Here is a 19,896-nt window from a genome sequence, read left to right as displayed (position 1 = left end):
ATAAACAGTTCATCTTAAATCCGTCCAAACTCCGCAGACCCACCCAAGTATTTATGTAGTGTCTGTAGCACTGTGCAATCGGTGCTATGTACGTAGCACATTAAATTCAAATTAATCTGGTGGATACATAAAAGGATGAAGTCTAATCTACATTTGGGTAGTGAGATGCCACCCTGGACATTGTATTCAATAATTCATTGGGTTGATAGAAGGTGGTGGATAGCAATGCTATGATGGGGTCTTTGATGGGTTCCTGGGAATGATTCACTCACACCCAGCGCTGCTCTAACTTCTAACCACCCTGCAGACTTCAAAGCCCTTCCAGCTGAATGAAATCCACACTCGTCAAAAACCTAATAGGCTGCTACGCTAACCTCCCCTACACTCTATGCCTCATTAGCATATTATTAGCATGCTGTGAATATGACTAGTTGCACTGACGGTGTTGTTGATACAGGGGAGGCTGATGGAGGGAGACATCGGAGGATGGGCTCATTGGAATGCATGAAACGGAAAGGAATGGTATCAAACACGTGATAACGACATTGGAGCTATGGTTAGGGTTGGAGCTAGTCTTAAGACTGGAGGTAGGGTTAAGGCTGGCGTTAGGGTTAGGGCTGGAGTTAGGATTAGGGCTGGAGTTAGGGTTAGGATTAGAGCTAGTCTTAGGGCTGGAGCAAGGGTTAGGGTTGGAGTTAGGGTTAGGGTTAGAGCTAGTCTTAGGGCTGGAGCAAGGGTTAGGGTTAGGATTAGAGCTAGTCTTAGGGCTGGAGCAAGGGTTAGGGTTGGAGCTAGGGTTAGGGTTGGAGCTAGTCTTAGGGTTGGAGCTAGGGTAACCTTGTTGAGACCACCTTCCCTAGTTTGAAAAGGGGTAGAAACCTGTTTGAAATGAGTGACAGCTGAGCTCCAAGAAAACAGAATTCAGTTTTTCTTAAATTTTCTTCAATATTGCAAGCTAGCATAGGCAACAACTCTCTACACAATTCAGTGTGGATTGCCATTCATTGTGGATATCTGCAAAAGTCATTGTGCATGATAAATGGCTTGACTAGTCAAATATGTTCTTGAACTTATGTTGAAAGTAAACACACATAAACACACACATACATACATACATACATACACACACACACACACACACACGCAGCCACACAAGTGCATACAAGCGAGCACGCTCACACGTACGCACACAAAATCACGTCCAGACAGTCAAAGTAATCATACTGTGTGTCTCACAACCACAAGACTGGCCTGAGACTGATTTTGAGTGTGATGACGGCGCCATCAAGTGGTTATACATAGCATTGCAGGTGAGAAATTCTACTATTTCAGGCCAATTTACAATATTATGTAATAATGTAAATACTTTCAAAACTAAGTTTTCAAACACTCATAGTAGATTACAGCATTCTGAATACGAGCAAATCAGCAATGCATGTTGTATATTTACAGCTGAGTAAGACTTTTCCAGCTGGACTGACGAAAAAGAAGAAATAAAAAACCTTAATTCTATTAATCCGATTCAGATGTAGCCATAATTACAGCAATATGTTCTCAGGAGGGAAATCCCTGTCATGCATTGCTGATAAGACAGCTGCTGCTATAATGGAGAGTGTAGCCTACCCTGTCTCCACAGCAATCTACAGTACACTGATCCTTCTAATTATAGTTCCACCTTTGCCCGATGGAGAATGTTATTAATAGAAATCTCAGACTAGCTGACTCAGTAACGATGCAAACCATTTCAACTAGGGAACCCTATTATAAACAGTGGCAAATTGGTGACCTAACTGTTAACCCCTTCATCAGTTCAGAAACATTTCTTTTAGATAGATATGACTGAACAAGTTATTCCTGAACATTGACCTGACACGCTGCTCTAGAAATGACATCATGGTTTTGGCCTTATGTCACCCTACAGAATGAACATGAAAAGAAACTGAGTGTTACAAGCAAGTTTGAATAACTGGTCTGGAACTACTTCTGTAAACTGACTAAGATGGCAAACACAGGCAGCACTGTATGTTATGTATGTATGTCTATCTATATCTACCTAATCCCAATGCTCCAAAACATAAAACAAAGTTAGTACATGGAATATTACATCTAGGCCTAAATGTTCCCTGTTAAATATTATGATTGAAAGTTCATTCATTGGAGTGCTGTCCATTTTTCATTAGCTAAATGTTCCCTCTCCCATCACCCCAGAGAGCAGGGCGAGTGAGCCAGGATCTCAGCAGTGAGAAAGGTTGCAGTAGATACTCTATGAAATGGTAAAGGTGAAGAGTTTAGAGTGGCGGGGTGGTCACATTTAGGTCAGATTACACTGAGGGTGTGCTCACTGCATGCAGGGCGGTGAGGTTCTCTGACCAGTACTCTAGTATGACTGTGGCATCACAATCATAATATTTGCAGGATTTAAAAAAAAAACACAAAATATCAAGCATGTACAGCGTTTCAAAATAAATGCAGTTGGGATTAAATATTTAAGCAATTTATTCCAAAATAAATCTCATTTACAAGCCATCCTAGAAGATGGCTAGTGGGAACAGTAATCTGGGATGAACATTGAATGACTGTGTATTCAAGTACTTAGTTTGATTTAAGTCCATAATTCTGTTTGTAAGACAAATATTTACCAGTGGGTCAAAAAGGCATGTTAAGGCACTCTAATTTGTTTGTGGAATAGCCAAAGTATGGAAATGCAGCCTCCACAAGATATCCTTATTTCATTTGAGAACAGCAACTCTGAAGACAATCAAAGCTTTGCTTCTACAGCTAAGACAATTCATCAATTCATTTTTATGGCTTAGCGTATTATGTAAAAATTGTATATTAACAATATCTGCAACAAATTGACACATTACTGAAACATCACCCTTGATGGTGGTAATAACGCCCCTATATTCAATAAAGAATCTGTTTAAACATGGTTTTGTTTGATGGTTTTGTTGTAGTGAAGGAGTATCAAAGCAGTCTGGACAGAAAGAGGTGTTTTTCTTCTCTCCTTTTCATAAACATTCCGAAAGAAGTCGGTTCGATGAGGCGCAATCATCACCTAACCTTTTCTTCTTCTCTGGTCACCGATAGACTGGTGCTGGTTCTGGTTCCAGTGTAAAAGTAAACCCAAGCATCAGTCAGTCTGTCAGTCCATTACATGTGTTCAGGATGGTTCTGCAAGCAGCTGATGAACTCTTTGACCGGGTGCCCCTGGAAGCAGATCAGGTACACTGCATTGAACAGGGGAAACCTGTTGAGGGATGAAGGGAAGCAGAGAATGTGAAGTAAATAAAACGGTAACAAGACGTTCATAAATGTGTTAAGATAAGATATAATTAACCTCAACATAATCTAGATTACGTTATATGTTTATTAAGTTTAAAGTGCATTTTACACATGGTCACAATGTACTGTGACGATAGATAAAAACACAGACACGGTGCAACAATTGCTATCAAAACATAGTCAACTGTGGGCACAATCTCCACATGAGTGTTCATGTAACTCACTTGTCTACAAGGCCTTTTTTCTTCAGAATGTGGTTCACTTCAGTTGCAGTTGCTGGACCCTGAAGCTTCTGACCGTTCAACATCTCCTTCTCCAGCTCCTCAATTGTCTAAACAGGGAGAAACAAACACATTGATTTACTGAATGAAAGAGGGAATTAAAAAGAAAGAGAGAGACCGAGAGAGTGAGAGTGAGAGAGTCTTGGAATTTAGAATGTCCTATCCCAACCCTTGTATTCTATTCCAGTTCTTACCTTTCCCGTTTTGGCAAACGCCTCTGCGATCTTGCGGTTGCGTCCGCCGTAGCAGGTCGTGATGAGGTCGGCGACGCCACAGCTCTCCAGGAATGTGGTCGGGGAGACGGGCCCAGCGGTACAGAATATCCTGGCGAAGGCGATCATCTCCATCAGGCCCAGTCGGATCACAGCAGCCTTGGTGTTGTCACCGAAGCCCAGTCCGTCACAGAACCCAGCTCCCACTGCCACAATGTTCTGAGGAGGGAGGAGAGACACAGAGAGATCTGGGTCTTCAAGTGAAATGCCAATTCGGGGAACAATGAGAAAGATGTCCGTCCAAAAAGTTTGAATAAAAAGGCAGAAAAAAAAACTAAAGGTAAAATGAAGTGATCTCTTTTCACCATTTCACTTGGAGTCAGAGAATATATATGGAAGAGCTCCTCGAGACCAGGGGAGGCTGGAGTTTGATACCATTCCTTATTCCATTCCATGCATTACAATGAGCCTGTCCTGGTCCCCATTTCTACCTCCATCAGCCTCCACTGCTAGAGACCTGCATGTGTGTGAAGACAAAGTTGTATAATAACACCCACCTTGAGAGCTCCACAGATCTCGACAACATCAGACTCCTCCACAACCGTGACTCTGAAGTTCGTGGTCTGCATCATCTCCTTCAGGATGGGGCCGTGCAACTTGTCCTTACACCCTGTGGGACGGAAGTATAGACTAGTAAACAGAAAATCAAAAGCAATGCCTCTTTCATGGGAGGAAGCATGTGTCTATTTCAAGGCTAAAAATATGAGTAGCTCTGTCTATATGTACTGTACCCAGGGTTGAGGTCAATTCCTTTTCAATTCAGCCAATTTCAGAAAGTAAACAGAAATTCCAACTCTTAAACATTGCCTCTATGTTTTTCAATGAGGTACATTTAGAAGTGATATTTGAATTTCAGTTAATTGAAATTCCGGTTAATTCTTGAATTGATTGAATTGAAATGGAATTGACCCCAACCCTGATTTTCCAATGCAGTTCAATGAAGAGATACATTGGCTAGCTCAACCACCCCTCCCTCTCCATACCAATAGTGGTTTCACAGAACTTCTCGTCCGCCACCTCGTTGGCGATGTTGGCTCCCATCAGCACAGTCATGGTGATGCCCAGCTTCTCACGGATGACGTCAGAGATCAGCTTCAGCCCCTCTGGGCCCTCATCGACACCCTAAAACACAGACCACAACACATACTGTTCACTCCTCATCCATACCCTAGGACACAGACCACAACACATGCTGTACAGTACATACTTGACTACAACTCCCAGTGTCCCAGGGGCTATAAACCTGATGAACAATGGTAGATGCTAAGTGGGATCCTTGGGAGAACCCTACCCTAAACCCTAACGATTACCCTAATCCTTAACTGTAAACCTCACAACATCAATCATAACCCTTACCTAACCCTAATCCTATCCTTAACCCTTTTAAACCCATTTTAAATCTCAACTTCAATGGGGTGATGTCAGAGTCGGACCAGCCAAGGATCCCACTTAGCATTTACCACAATACCATGGTGCACTGTATGTGTAATGTTGAGCAACAGTGGAACTACTTTCCTCCTGAAGGAAAATTAAACTCACCTGTTCCAATACACTGTATCAATACTCAATAATCAGCCAACTCTGATCAGAACTGCTGAAGCCACTCCTTTTAGCCTGATTCTACAGCCAAGACATACGTTGGCTCCCGGAGCTAATACCTAGGCCACGCGGGGAGACCCGGGTTCGAAACCTGCCTCGGTCACACCCACCTTGATGAGGGACATGCCCAAGGCATCCTTCTTGATGTGTTCTTTGATTGTGTCACACACTCTGTTGATGAACTGGTGGGGGATGACGAAGATCAGGATGTCTGCTCCTTTCACAGCGTCCACCAACTCTGGGACAGCCAACTGAGGAAGAGAAGATCTTTTTGAGAGCCAGGTTCTGATGAAGGCTACAGACAGAAATGCATCGGTTTTACCAATAAATAATTATTTTGTTCAAGTTCCATTGTCCTTCAAGAGTTGCAGAATTTCTTCTTCACCTCTGGGAGCCAGGTTCTACACGAGGTTAACAGTAATTATCATCAACATTCATTAACTATCAAATTTCAGCTTGAAATATATGGCACATAAACAATACAGCCAAGCTAAATCACATAATTTGAACATTCATGCAACATTTCTCAATCCTGAAATCGACCAGGCTTACCACATTGGGGGGCAGCTTGTGTCCAGGCAGGTACTTGACATTTTCATGGTCTTGGTTGATGATCTCGGTGAGCTTGCGTCCGTCCACCATTTCCTCAAACACCCACATATTCACCGTCTTCTCAAACGCAGGGATCTTCGCTGCGTTGGCACCCACTATCTTGGCAATGGCAGAGCCCCTGTAAAGATATGCAAATGTAGTCAACTCAAGCGTCACTCTCATCCCTTGAGGATGTCCTTTTGGCTTAATGGTAGACCCTTGGGTCTTCCATGTGGGAGACCCAGGTTCAACTCTGCCGATCACACAAATACATTTATTTTCATATCAAAGAGTGAATAAACACAGCAGCTTAATGTTTTAACAGTAAGACAGTAAAACTTCCATTGAAGATGTCATACAAGTACTAGAGCAGGCTCCAAAGCCAGGAGAGGCTATACCAAGTTAGATCCCCATGGACACTTTGGATGTAAGCAGGGAGAAATAGGTAAACACGGCCGCTTTTGATCACTATAATAACACATATTGATTACAAACATAATAAAACAGCTTTAGGTTAATAAGGCAATTAAACTAGTGATATTTTGAGGATAGACAGTATCATATTGCTGCAACATTGTTTGTAACCTTGTAACACACACACACAGGCATAGTTGTGAGGTCAATAATTCAACAATTAAATCAATTTCTTTTTTTTTATAAACTTCAGTGCGCTCATGAATTCTCTTACGTTGCATTATTAGTGTGACAATAAAAACAATAATAAAAAAAATATTGAGACAATAAAAATCCACTATCTTTTGAAGCAGATCAACACTTTGAAGTGTGAGCGAGCAAATTCAACTCCTACCAATACACTGCTTGTATACATCTCAAATGTTGAGTCGGATTAAAAACGACTAAAATCAGTCTATGAATAGTTAACAATGTGTACGGCATTTCGAATGAGATCACAGACGTCAACATTGCGCTCTAGGCAATAGGCATATTCAACCTCCTTGATGTTATACACTGCGCTTCTACTTTCAAGAAGTGTCTTACCAGTTGCCAGAACCAATAATGCAGATTTTCTTTGGTGCTGCCATTATGTTTGACTTCCCAGGCTGTGTGAAGTGTTCCTCCTGAATTCCCCGAGTGAAGACAGGAGTACATTAGAGGAAAAACGTATTTATACTTCACGTGTCACACCGCAGAAAGGGTAGATCACGCCCCCTCCAATTGATTGGTTGTCGTCGCTCCGGGTCAAACTGATAAGCTAACTCATTATCAAATTGCCCACATTTTCCCATATGGACGACATATTATTGAACGAAAAAGTTGTAATGTCAGTAGTCCTTTGCAAATGTGAAACACTCGTATGTGTGGTTGTAATGAAGACATTAAATAAGGTAAACAACTTTTCAATGTATGCACCATATATCGAAAGTTGAAAAGCATACATAAACTAAAACAGAGCGTAGTCATTTTATATATCCTTTATTATATCATAGGGTTAAAACATACAGAAATAACAGGTTTGGTCCAAGAAAGAAAAAAATACAAACACATTTTAAGTCTGAAGATCCAAAATACTGGATCAGTCCTCGAGTTCTCCTTCACCCAATAGTTCCTAAACCTGGTTTGTAATGTGACCCCACCTTACACATCAAATTTTGGGGACCCACCAAGTAAACAAAACCAATGTTTCTAGTCAGGGTGCTGTCGCTGTGACCTGAAAGGAATACACTTCAGCAGCAGCCCCCCCTCCCCCATGTTGTTTGGCAACACCGCTGTACACCCATGTCATATCTAAATAGCATGTCAACACAGGATTTAACAAAAGCCAACAAAATGGTCACCCTTCTTCTATCAAACTATGAAAAAAGCTGAAACTCTTAAATATGCCACATCTAATTGTGACCACAGAACAAAGCCTATGCTTTCTCAACTGTGTATGGCTTCAGCACAATATGGAAATACAAAAAAATAAAAACTCACACTGATCAAGAACGTACAACATAGAAATAGAATGAACAGAATGGGTAGAACAGACATAGTCCCTCAAGACCATGGCAATTTGACTAGTACACCCAAGACGACTGCCAGTACACCCACCATGGAATGTTGATTAGTATAGGCGTCTTTTCTATTCATTCTAATTGTATGTAATACAACTCTTATGTGTAGGTTGTAGAGAACGTTCTGTAGTAAACCATTGGGCTCACTGAAAGGGGAACGATTCTGATACATATTGGGCAAAACTATCTGAGCATAGACAATGAGTTAAAATGATGGTCTGCCTTTATAAACAGATACATTTTCCTTCACAACAATCTTCAGTTTCTTCTGCTCAGTATTTACAAAACTATATAGTCTAGAGGTACTAATACTACTTCCTTAATATTCTTAGACTTCTACTAACAAGACAAGTCTTAATATAATTCATATTTTCATTACATAAAAAGGTCATTAACAAAAACATCTCCACAAAAATAGTTCAAATTGAATGGCCCCTTGGAAAAAAACAACCTTAAACAAATAAACAGTATTGTCACAACAACATACAGTCTGCCATGGCCACGCGTTGAAGTAATGCAGGGAGAATTTTAGAGCACACCAGATTGTTTAACTAACCATGTATAAGAATCTTGTATGGGAGAGGTGTATGGAACCGACAGTCCGCATAGCAATGTGTGACCACAGAATATTCACCATCAATACCAAACAAATATACTGAATACAAGATCCAGAGGCCAAAATCAGGTGAATTATCATCAACTATTGGGACATCAATGGTTGGGATTCAGAATTTTATAGGAACCCCAGATACTTTGTATCCCTTGGCAGAACGTAATGAATCGAGTTGAAATCACCTAAAATACATTTCTGCTGTAGTATCAGCCCTGGGCATGGCCTAGGCTCACCAAAGCACATTATTATATCTCAAATTAAGGGAATGCTTACAGTTAAGGCAAAGACAACCGAGAGCAAATAGGTTAAAATAAGATCAAACCCAGAGCTTTTGTGGGGCAAAAACAAACCAGAGGAAGTAGCAATCAAATCATAATACGTATTGTGTCGCTAGGTGAAGATAAAAAGATATCCTATATAACAATAAAGCCGTCTAGATCTATGTTTATCTATGTTTGTCAAATCAGGGGAGGTCTTTCTGGAGGTCCCACACTTCTCTTTCCCCAACAGTACGGCCACTTCTCTGTTTGCCTAGTTTAAAGATGTCTTTTAAGTATTCCTGATGCCCAGAGCTTGCTCCAGCTCCTGTCTCCTCTGCTGGACCTGAAATACACAATCAATAATAATGATCTGAAACAATCTGACTAATCACAGAGATAACAGATACAAATCTTAGCATTTTAGGAGTGACTCCAAGTATAGGATCAGACCCGGGTAAAATGCATATTCTTTTAAATACTTCCCAATATTTGAATTGTGCTTGATTTAGTATTCCTACTACAATGGAGACATTACGGAACAGTCCCAAAGTACAAAAACACTAAATAAATCAAGCACACCTCAATTGATATTTCACCAGGGGAGGCTGGTGGAGGTAGAAATCAGAGGACGGGCTCAAAATGTAATGTATGGAATGGAATGGCGAATGGTGTTTGACACCAATCCTCATTCCGTTCATTACAATGAGCCCGTCCTCCGATGTCTACCTCCACCAGCCCTCCCCTTTATTTGACATGTATTAGACCCAGGTGTGCTGATGATGCCCCACATGGAGAATTGAGACACCCGAGGACAGTACTGCACCTTGGAGTAGAAGTAGCGGCACACAGCCTCCTGGGCCCAGGGCTGGAAATAGAACTCGGCCTTCCGCTCCTCTTCAGGGTTGGCCACCACATCAGTCATAGTCTGCCAACCACAACACAGCATCTACATTAGTCGCTTAACACTTTTGTCAACCGTCTCCAGGACGGCGCAAGCTAATCAATCAAGGCCAGAGAAATGTAACTGTCTGTCCACGTGTTCTAGTTGTTCCTGTGTTACACAGTAGCTGTGTTATTTTGACGACGACAAAATTAATCACACTTAAGATTAGAACGACAAGGTTTGTTTAAAAAACAAAAAAAAACAGCAATGAACTTTGGACTCAATCGGCGGCTTATTTCAACCCGAGAGTTGTCGTCATTGAGTCAGAGTCCAGTGAGTCTGATGGTGGCCCTCTTCCAACAATCAGCTGAACAAACACAACCAACAGAGTCAACAGACCATAAAGCAACTGTCTTACCACCACCTCCACAGGGAGAGGGGACCAAGGGCACGTTTAGTAGGAGGATAGGTTGGGAAAGTAGCAAAAAGGAGGGTGGCACTTCCTGTCTTATTTGTCCAATAGGAACACGGTTATGGTTTCATGATGTTTTGCTACGGTGTTCCCTGACCGCGATGACCAATGTGTTGTGTTTTGGGGGAATTCTGGGGATTGTACTTTTCCCCTCTGTGCTGCTCACCTTGAGGTCTCTGCACTGCGACTGCAGCCAGTCGTTGATGAAGCCCTGGGGGTCTCTGGCGAAGCTCAGCATGAACTCCCTCTGAGTCTTCAGCTGGTTGATGGTCTCGATGGTCTCATGGATCTGAAAATAGAATAATATACAATCACTTACGCCATGGAGGACGCTTTTATCCAAAGAGTCCAGTACAGCGCGTGGATACATATGAAGTACACATGGTCCCACAGGAACCGAACCCTGCGTTACTGGTGCTGTGCTCTACCGACTGAGCACCACAGCACCAGGAGGAAACATTAACAGAAGATTGATGCTGAGCTGGGATGCTCATGCTTCTCATTTACACTGTAGCATTATTCAGATTCTTCACATTTTCCTGAATAAAACAAAAACCATTGAAAATGTAAGTGAAAAGTAATATAAAATACCAAAGAAAGACATGTAAAGTGATATTGTTTTAGATTTTAAGCCTAAATATAAAATATACAATACATCAATTAATAAAACTACCATGAGTGTCTTTCTACACTTAATATAGAGCTGGTTTCCTGGACCTAGATTAAGCCTAATCCTAGACCAAAAAGCATCTTCAATAACAATTCTCCATTGAAAGTTAGTTCAGGATGTGTGTGCGTGCGTGTGTGTGTGTGTGCGCGCGTGTGCACATGCGTGTTCTTGCATTCTTCAATAACACCAGATCCTTTTTATCACTCCAATCGTACGCCCCATCACAGGGAGGGAAGAAGAGAACGGCGCCACAAAAAATGGACACGCTTTGATACCCTGTAGGCAGGAAGCAGGGCGTGGGCCGCGCCGGTAACTCACTGAACCCAAAACAAAAACAACAAATAGAGATCCAGGAGACCCCCCCCCCAGCCATAATATTCATTCACATTGTTGACCCAGCGGAGAACAAAGACCGTACAGAATGCACCCGGCCAGAGTACTGGCTCCATGACTTATCTGCCAAGGTAACTGACTGCAACTAGCAGGTCAACATGACACACCCCCCCCCCCCCCCCCCCCCGAGTGATCCATCAACGATTTCTACCTCCACTGATGAGCAAGGGGATAGAATATACCCACTCACTGTGCTCAGTTCGGAGTTGTTGACACAGCTGATTGTACCAGTGTACTGTATATTATAGGCTCCAAATCTCAAAAGGTATGAGCTGAATCGCAAAAGTCTTTCCCTGATTCCTCACTTCCTATCTCCTCGCCTCCTTCTCAAAAGCTCATTGGAGGAGAAGGTCCGAGGTTCCTCCTCTAGGGCCTTCTCTCTTCCAGTGTGTTTTGAGAAAGAAGCAAGGAGGGAGGAAGAGAGGAATCAGGGAAAGACTTTTGAGATTCAACCCATACCTTGTTATCCAGGCCGGCTATTTCCTGCTGGCTAGCGGTGGACAGCAGGAAAGAGTTCATCTGAGTCTTGAGGGTGTCGTCGACCTCCACGTCGATGTCGTAGCATGCCGTCTTCTTCTGGTCGTTGGGGTCCACACTGAAAGGAAACCGTGTTAGCGTCAAACTGTTTATGGACCGGCCTAGTTTATATAATACATTTTTCTACTTATGTATGCATTGTATTTTTCCACAACATGTTTTTAACCGTTTCAAAGTATGTGTTATGGATGTTATTGAGTGCAATTGTCCCTGTTTTCACATGTGAGCTGTGACCGAAATGGCAATGAAGAGAGGTTCTCCTACCTGATGACATGGTTGATGATGATGGGTTCAGGAGGCATCAAGAGAGCGTGTAAACGCTGAGGAATCTCTGAGAACTTCATGCGCTGGGTCTCAAATATCTAAACGTAGTCAGATACAATCATTCAATCAAGTCAGCAAACATGCATCCCATTGCTGAAGAGCACTGAGACCCACAGTTACATATATTTTACGAATCCAGCATTTCATTTATAGCTCCCTAGAGCTAGCTAGCTACTCCCTTGTCTAATATGATTATTTTCTTATATTTCTTACTCTTTTTTTTTTGTTTCTTTCTTTCTCATCTGTCAATAAAGTCTAAACATTATGGATACCAAGAGTGGATGGTTATAATGCGATACACCTCTGAACGGGGAGACCTTCCTGACCAGTATCTGACTAGGTCAAAACTGACCTTTTGTACCAATTCGGAAAAGCAACATCAGTTTGCTGGTCAGGTGTGTCCCTTTCGTTTCTCCCCTTTGAAAGGCTGTATCTTAGGACCAGCAGAGAATACCAGTGAATACAGATTCTAACCATAGAGTTATAATACAGATAGACAGATAGCCGGAGCCTTCCCTAGTGATATATATGTCTCCTCCTTACCTGCTGAAGGTACTTGTCACAGTTGATGAACTCTCTCTCGTGAGGGTCCTGCAGCTTGTGGGTCTTGACATACTGCCACAGAGCCTGGATGATGACGGGCCTGGTCTGGGTGTGGATCCCCAACATACGAGCCAGGCGGGGGTCCAGCTTGAACTGGGGGGGCTGGTGTGGGGTGGAGGGAAAGAAGGAAAGAAAGAGAGAGAACGAAAAAAAGAAAAAGAAGTGAAATACACTTTACATTTTTTTACTTTAGCGACACCTAGAGGAGGTCTCAGAGAGAGAGAGAGAGAGAGAGAGAGAGAGAGAGAGAGTCCCATTGTATAGTCGCAGCTCATTCAATCACTACAGCATCTTGGGGAATTCTACTGGGTACATCGTCTTATCGTCTTGGGTGAGTATATGAGACCTGATGAAGACCTGAGGGTCAAAATATGATCTCAAACCCAGTTGGGAGCCTGTAGTGAGAAGGGTCCTCTAGAAGTGTATGGGTATATACGACCACACTCACTCGCGACAAAATGAATCCATCGTGACATGTTACGGATTGGTGAGGAGATGGTCAAACTCCGGTCCTTTACCTGGTAGTCGAGCATGAGCAGGACGGTGCAGCGAACCCCAACATCCCCTGGTCTCTTCACCTGGAACCCATCAGTCTCCTGAGTGGTGGCAGTCCTGTGCCACTGGAGAAGAGGAGAAGGAGGAGGAGGTCAATAAACTGGACAGCAATGCATCCTGGTTCCAGATCTGTGTGCGCGTTAGCTAACTCCTATGGCCATCACTGTCATGCCATACATTAATGCCAATGGCATGACAATGGTAGTCCTAGGAGTTGGCTTAGTACACAGAGATCTAGGACCAGGCTAGAATATTGTTAGAAGATGGTTTGGGCTAGGTTAGTTGTGGCGCCAATGTATACATGGATGTGTATGAAACAGCATCTTACCTCAACCAAGTGATTGTCAGGCCCGTACAGGTCCTTGTCCAACTCGATCACCAGGGATTTGAAGAAAGAGGAGAACTTCCTCTTCTGCTTAGTGGCTTCGTACTTGGACACAGCCGTCTGCAAAACAAACAATACACATCAATGTTTCACTGTGTTTGAATTGAACTTAATTTTGCACCCTCGTGGGAAACTGAAATGTCACAGATTTACAAAATACACATAAAATGCAAAAAACACAACAGGATATAGGTCTACACTACACACACGCCAGTATAGGGGACGAGCCACTCAATCTTACATCTTCAAGCAGGCGCCCTTCCACGCGCAGCTCCCATGATGCAACAGTGCCTTCACCATCCTCTGCATCCGGCTTCGCAGGGTTGAAGGTGTTCGATATGAAAATACGAAGCTTTCTCTTTTGCTAAAACAAATAAACAAAAACATTGCCATTAGTCTTTGTCATGTGTGTTAACAAAAGACAGAGTTAGTTTTCTAGTCAAAGATTAACCCTTGTCCTGGACTGATATGAAGGCCTTATTCAATGGAGAATCACTATGGAAAGTGCTCTCTAGTCCAGGAATCGGGTTAATCTGTGTCCAGGTAAACACCCTACCCTGTAGTAATGACAAGAGAAACTTGATTCCTCGCGTCCTCTCCTCTGTCCTCCACTCGCTTCTTCTCAAAGTATGATCGGACAACATCTAAGAGGAGAAACCTAGACCTTCTCCTCCAAAGCCTTCTGAGAAGGAAGTGAGTAGAGGACACGACGAATGGAGTTTCTAACAATTGAAAAAGGGCCAATGGCTGTCTGCTCACCTTGATGGGCCTCTTGAGGGCTTCCTGGATGTCCAGTCGTTTACGCATGATGGTCTGGTCCAGCTTCCTCTCAAACGCCAGGAGGTCCATGTAGGCCTGAGACTCTGGGACCAGCTCTCTGATCTGGTGGTGAACAAAGACAACAACGGCACAACTCTTTAATTCCTTGACAACTTAATGTATTCTTTATGGAAGGAAAAAGCCGGCACAGAAAAGCCATAGATTTGCAGCTGTTGTACAGTCCGTTTCATCTGAAGGTAACTCAAAAAAGAAAATCTCCGGTCCATTTTCTCCAACTTAATTGAGGTCGAACCAACTGCTTTAAACAGAGGCACCCTCTCCTTGGTGAACACTCACCCTCTGAGGTAGGATTTTATCAGCCATCTTCTTCTTCTTAGTGCTGTAAAACAGAGTGACAAGGTGACTGAACATTTTATAACGAGAGAAAAGGCTGCACACTCTACTGTTCCCACGCTGTCGTGACAATGGTTTGATCCAAGGTGGATCTTTTTACCCAAACAAACATAGAACTACCAAACAACAGGACTACTGAGCGGAGCGTTTTATTTTAATGAAAATACTGATCTCATGACATCAGTAAAACTATACACATTATGCATTCACATCATAACGGTCTCTCTTGAAAAATAGACTTGAACTCAATGAGGCTAACCTGGATAAATAATGATTATATAACAACGTCTAAATCACAGCCAAAACATGGACCCAGATTGATAATCATTAGCCATAAACCCTGTGCCTTCTTACTGTTGGTTGCGGTTCTGCTGTTGGACCTGCTGCATCTGCTGGGGGGCGGGTCTCTTCCTGGACGGGTCCATGACAGGCATCCCTGGGCGGGACACCGGGCTGGAGCCATAGCCTGGGGGGCCCATGGAAGGACCCTGGGGGGTCATACGATTAGAGGGGGGCATACCTCCTGGTCTCTGTGATGGGGAGGGGGAACAGACAGGGATGGATATTTTAGTCATGGGTGAGATCAAACATTTCCAATCCAATTTTCTGTACGGTGCTCTATTTGTGGAATGCTTTACATTTGACATTTGTTTGTTTTGCATTTGTTTACGCCTGCGTCACTAGCGACACTGAGGCAAATACCCCACTTGAGGCACAATACAACATATGGGACATAGGGCCTAGCGAAGGATTTAGTGAAAGGAATGGTGCTGAAGAAGCAGGAATGCATAAATTTCTTAAAACCATTATATTGCAGCAAAAGAGAATTCACAATCCAAGGTCACAGACAGCAGCCAGGCTTGAATCACAATATGACTCCTATGGCTAGAGTAGGCCTATGCTACGGTATACATTTATTTGAAATTCTGGTGACAGGATTTGAATCCTTTGAAATGCATTAATTCTCACTTTGAAATGGTCAGCAGGTGAATAGACAATTCATGATAATTCATGGTAGCATGAGCCAGGAGCAACAAGTGGAGAAACATCTATGTAGAAGAGTAATAGCCTACTCTGTTCTCTTCTGCCTAGATACCGGGACTAGACGAAGCAACCACTTCAAACAATTGCACAATTAGGGCCACATAGGTATTGATAAATTAGGCTCACAAAACAACCGTGTAGTAATGACTTAGGCATCCAATATTCAATTTACAATAATGATGTTGATCACTATTATTAGAGGTCCGCAATTTGCATCAAAACGCTTTTAATCAGAAGAATATTCAACTTGTTCAACAATTCACTGTTTGGTTTACCTTTACACCCTAACCAACTCGTGGCCAAATGCACAATTTGTAGATCAAAATTACCTAGATAAACATTTGCAGATGGATTACCTAAATACACATTTGTAGGCTAGATGGATTACCTAAACAAACAAACAAGCAAACAGAAACCCACTCACCAAGCCATGTGCTAGGAAATCAAACAGGCGGCTTCGCGTTTCTGACTGCATGAGTGCTTACTGAGCAGCGGGCAAATGATAAATCAATATGCCCCCTTCAAACGAGCAGACCTGGGAAGCTGAAGCTAGAGAGAGAGAGAGAGAGGCAGGCAGCCAGACACACCCCTCTCCCTCTCCGCAGCCTCAGTGGGAGGGAGGGAGGCTGGGGGCTGGGATCTGTACTCATCAACACAGCTGCACTCTGCCCTCTCCTGTTCTCTGGTGTACCGCTGCAGTCAGACTCTGAAGGCTAGCTACACCTGCACACCGTCACCCAGGACAGCTAGGCTACAGCCCCTCTTTGCCCAAAAGCTCGCAGTCACAGCTGGTGCCCTGCTCTCTATTCGCTCCCTACAGTTAGACATGTTCCAATTCATCATCACACGATGATTTTTAGGTGAGTTGTGCAGAATACATAAAGTGTGCAGCCTTTGCAGTGGCTTGAGGATCTGCAAACTACAGCAGAAAGCAGAACTCTGTTGTTAACAAAGATCCAACTGAAAACTGAGTGAGCTCTGCTTGCACGCAACAGATGATGCTGATGACCTTAAGAACAGCAATTATGCATATAATTTAGCAGAAGCTTGTATACAAAGTGATTAGGTACAATACAGTCAGTTCATAGACTTTTGTATATATAGTCCAAGCAGGAATTGAACCCACAATCTAACCTAGAAAGTGTCAACAGCATCCTAGATGCTGGTTTAATAAGAACCTCATTTATTAACAGGATTTCAACTGTTAAACTGTCATTTATGTTACTAAATGCTGTTTTGAAATTTTATTAATTGCTTCAAGGTTGCTGTGATTGCCCTAACCTTGTAGCCCTATCTTAAAGAATAGTGAGAAGGGAATAGGTCTAGTTCACATGGCAAAGAAATATGCTGTGTATTTTGCTAGACTTGAACATCTATTAAAATCACTGAATAGTTTTTGCAATCCATTCAACACATTTTAGTGCAACCTTGACTCTGCAGAACCAATTGGGAGGATTACAGAATGTGTAGCCAACATGAGGTGTTGCGAATAGCGAAGCATAGCTTTTGTGTGTACACAGTCAAGGACACGCCAGAACAGAACAGAACATTTCTGAGGATCTCAGTGTGAAAGCGGTTTACTAGGAAAAAGCCTAGGCTGATGTTTGTGCTTTACGACTCATATCACGCACCGCGGTAGGACACACACACATGCAACATTGGCTGGAAAAACATACTCCAAATAATTGGTGCATGAATTGGTTCATTAACACCCAAGGTTAATGGAAAAGTTCATTTGGCTGATTCTAAACAGTATAAGAAAAATAGTTTTCACTGTAAATAATTCAAGCGGGGTCAGTCTAATTGCTGGAATGGAATATATGAATGCATCTCCATTGGAGGCCAGGGTGTCAAACACAATCAAACAAAAAATGAGGTTTGTAGCTATGCAAATTGTCAACCAAACTGGCTGACGAGAGACTTGTAGGAATGGGATGTTGAATTTAACGTTTTTTTGTTTTGTTTCAGGGAATACTCTGACCCAAATCGAGCAGCTGTCTTATCATTTGGGTCGGAATAATCCCTGCAACGAAATAGTTCCGGAGAACGTTACATGTTACAAACAATGTCATTAATTATGAAAATATCCTAGTAGAAAGCATAAATAATTGATGAGCTCAAACTTTCGTTTATTGAGCTAGCGTTATGACTCGCGATTCTTAATCTTATTGGTTCCATTCAATTCCAACAATTAGACTGACCCTATCATTTGTGGCAGCTAACATTAGCGTGTTTGCTTGCTGACAAATACTAAAAGGTAGTCTACAACGGGTAACTATACACACTGTGACTGGAAGAGAGCAACCAAATCAGTCACATTTTCAGCAACTTCGGTGTCGCGGTGCGGGCCTGCAACTGTATCTATGAGCTACGGCCCCCCATCACCGGTTAGCTCCCCCTTCACAAAGCAAAGGCTTTGTTCTTTTAACGCTAGCTAGCAGCTAACGCTAGCTATTGAGTTGTGCCTCACCGGGTATCCAGGCCCAGGCATTGGAGAGCGGTAGAGGTGGTTCTGTGCGCCTGAGGAGGGTCCCATCCTTCCAGACGGGGTTCCAGGTCCCATGCCGGGTCCTCCGCCAGGTACCGGGGGTCCTGGTCCCATTCCTCCACCACCGCCTCCAGTTGGAGCCGATTGAAAACTACCTCTAGCCGCCATCTCCTCTGAATGTCGCCGCCGGATGGAGGAAGGAAAGTATCGCGACTCGCGAGAGCAAAGGGGGGAAGCGAGGGAGACGGAGCGGAGTGGTTCATTATACAACAGCGACCTCTGCTGTTTCATTTACGAACAACAGGTCTTAGTGTGGGTCTATTTTGGCCTTGTCAGTAGCGATGTGTCAATCATGGCAACATAATAACTTTTTGTTGCACATTGTCTCGTTTTTGCATTGACAACTTTTTATTGGTTGTGTATGGACTACATTTTTCTATTGTTGTTGATTGAAGTTAATGAAAACGCAGATCAACAGATACCTGCTCAAGAATTGTTCACATTCGGCCAGTACACATGTATGCATACATTTGACAGTTATTTTTTTCAAAATGACTAGCAAACTAAAATGCATGGTTTCCATCATCACTATTACTGTATTACACACGGCACACAATCAATAGACTAATTAAAGATAACTAACAACCTGACCACTGTGCATATGGAATGTGAAATTAATGGATTAGAGAGCAAGATAAAATCTTTACAGAGATCAAATGTGAATATGTCTACATACTGTATGACCCCCATGGACAATAAATCATTCACCATGAATAGTAACAAACTGACATAAATGGATGCCTGTTCTCATCACTATTACAGTATCACTCACACACACACACACACACACACACACACACACACACACACACACACACACACACACACACACACACACACACACACACACACACACACACACACACATCAATAATTAAAGACATGGAAGCAGAGGGGTCTTCATCTTCCCATGGGGCCTAATACATTAATAGAACAGGACAGCCTGTTATGTTGACTCATACAGTTGATTACTCAAATGGATGCAATGAAGTCAGAGAGAATAGGGGTGGCCAGGGGGTAAACGCTTACTGGGATGCTTGGGACGCCTGACGTCACCCCATTGAAGGTTATGGTTAAGGTTAGGGTTAGGGTTAGGGTTAACTAAAGGTTATGGTTAGGGTTAGGTAAAGGTTTGGGTTAGGGTTAGGGTTAGACTTAGGTAAAAGTTAGGGTTAGGGTTAGGCTTAAGTAAAGGTTATGGTTATGGTAAAGGTTAGTGTTAGGGTTAAGGTTAGTGTTAGGGTTTAGGGTAGGGTCGTACCAAGTATCCCATTTAGCCTCTACTATGGACAGAGCCATCTCAACACAGGACTCTAGGGGAGGCTGTTTGTTTAGAAACAGTCAGGTCAGCTCTCCTGCACTGTACATGAATGAGCAGGTTGTGATGGTGCAC

At 42.8% G+C, this 19,896-nt stretch overlaps 2 protein-coding genes across 2 annotated transcripts; both read right to left on the bottom strand.

The window, feature by feature from the left end:
* Positions 1 to 2,462: 2,462 nt before the first annotated feature.
* Positions 2,463 to 7,113, bottom strand: gpd1b (glycerol-3-phosphate dehydrogenase 1b). Its single transcript, XM_083667451.1, has 8 exons — positions 7,028 to 7,113; positions 5,990 to 6,167; positions 5,548 to 5,688; positions 4,822 to 4,960; positions 4,336 to 4,448; positions 3,761 to 3,997; positions 3,510 to 3,616; positions 2,463 to 3,250 (listed from the first exon to the last, which is right to left on the bottom strand). The coding sequence occupies exons 1-8, from the start codon at positions 7,069 to 7,071 to the stop codon at positions 3,154 to 3,156; spliced, it is 1,056 nt and encodes a 351-aa protein (XP_083523577.1). The 5' UTR covers positions 7,072 to 7,113; the 3' UTR covers positions 2,463 to 3,153.
* Positions 7,114 to 7,445: 332 nt separating this feature from the next.
* smarcd1 (SWI/SNF related BAF chromatin remodeling complex subunit D1) lies at positions 7,446 to 18,621 on the bottom strand. Its single transcript, XM_083669101.1, has 13 exons — positions 18,426 to 18,621; positions 15,266 to 15,441; positions 14,855 to 14,897; positions 14,498 to 14,620; positions 13,980 to 14,102; positions 13,682 to 13,798; positions 13,317 to 13,418; positions 12,739 to 12,900; positions 12,136 to 12,233; positions 11,794 to 11,929; positions 10,438 to 10,560; positions 9,740 to 9,841; positions 7,446 to 9,259 (listed from the first exon to the last, which is right to left on the bottom strand). Exons 1-13 carry the CDS (start codon positions 18,609 to 18,611, stop codon positions 9,206 to 9,208), a joined length of 1,545 nt encoding a protein of 514 aa, XP_083525227.1. The 5' UTR covers positions 18,612 to 18,621; the 3' UTR covers positions 7,446 to 9,205.
* Positions 18,622 to 19,896: the final 1,275 nt, after the last annotated feature.

Source organism: Argentina silus (assembly GCF_951799395.1).
Source record: "Argentina silus genome assembly, chromosome: 4".
In the NCBI taxonomy this organism is placed as follows: Eukaryota; Metazoa; Chordata; class Actinopteri; order Argentiniformes; family Argentinidae; genus Argentina; species Argentina silus.
The sequence above is the reverse complement of the archived record's forward strand: the minus strand, read 5'-3'. Positions and strand labels throughout refer to the sequence as shown.

Bases quoted from the DNA above. Each gene is read 5' to 3' on its own strand.
- smarcd1 (XM_083669101.1), bottom strand. From the start codon at position 18,611: ATGGCGGCTAGAGGTAGTTTTCAATCGGCTCCAACTGGAGGCGGTGGT. The intron at 13,799-13,979 runs GTAAGATTGAGT...TTTGTTTTGCAG, and splicing joins AAGGGCGCCTGCTTGAAGAT to ACGGCTGTGTCCAAGTACGA. The intron at 10,561-11,793 runs GTATGGGTTGAA...TTCTATTTTCAG, and splicing joins TAGCCGGCCTGGATAACAAG to ATCCATGAGACCATCGAGAC.
- gpd1b (XM_083667451.1), bottom strand. From the start codon at position 7,071: ATGGCAGCACCAAAGAAAATCTGCATTATTGGTTCTGGCAACTG. The intron at 6,168-7,027 runs GTAAGACACTTC...ATATCTTTACAG, and splicing joins ATTATTGGTTCTGGCAACTG to GGGCTCTGCCATTGCCAAGA. The intron at 3,617-3,760 runs GTAAGAACTGGA...CTCCCTGTTTAG, and splicing joins CGTTTGCCAAAACGGGAAAG to ACAATTGAGGAGCTGGAGAA.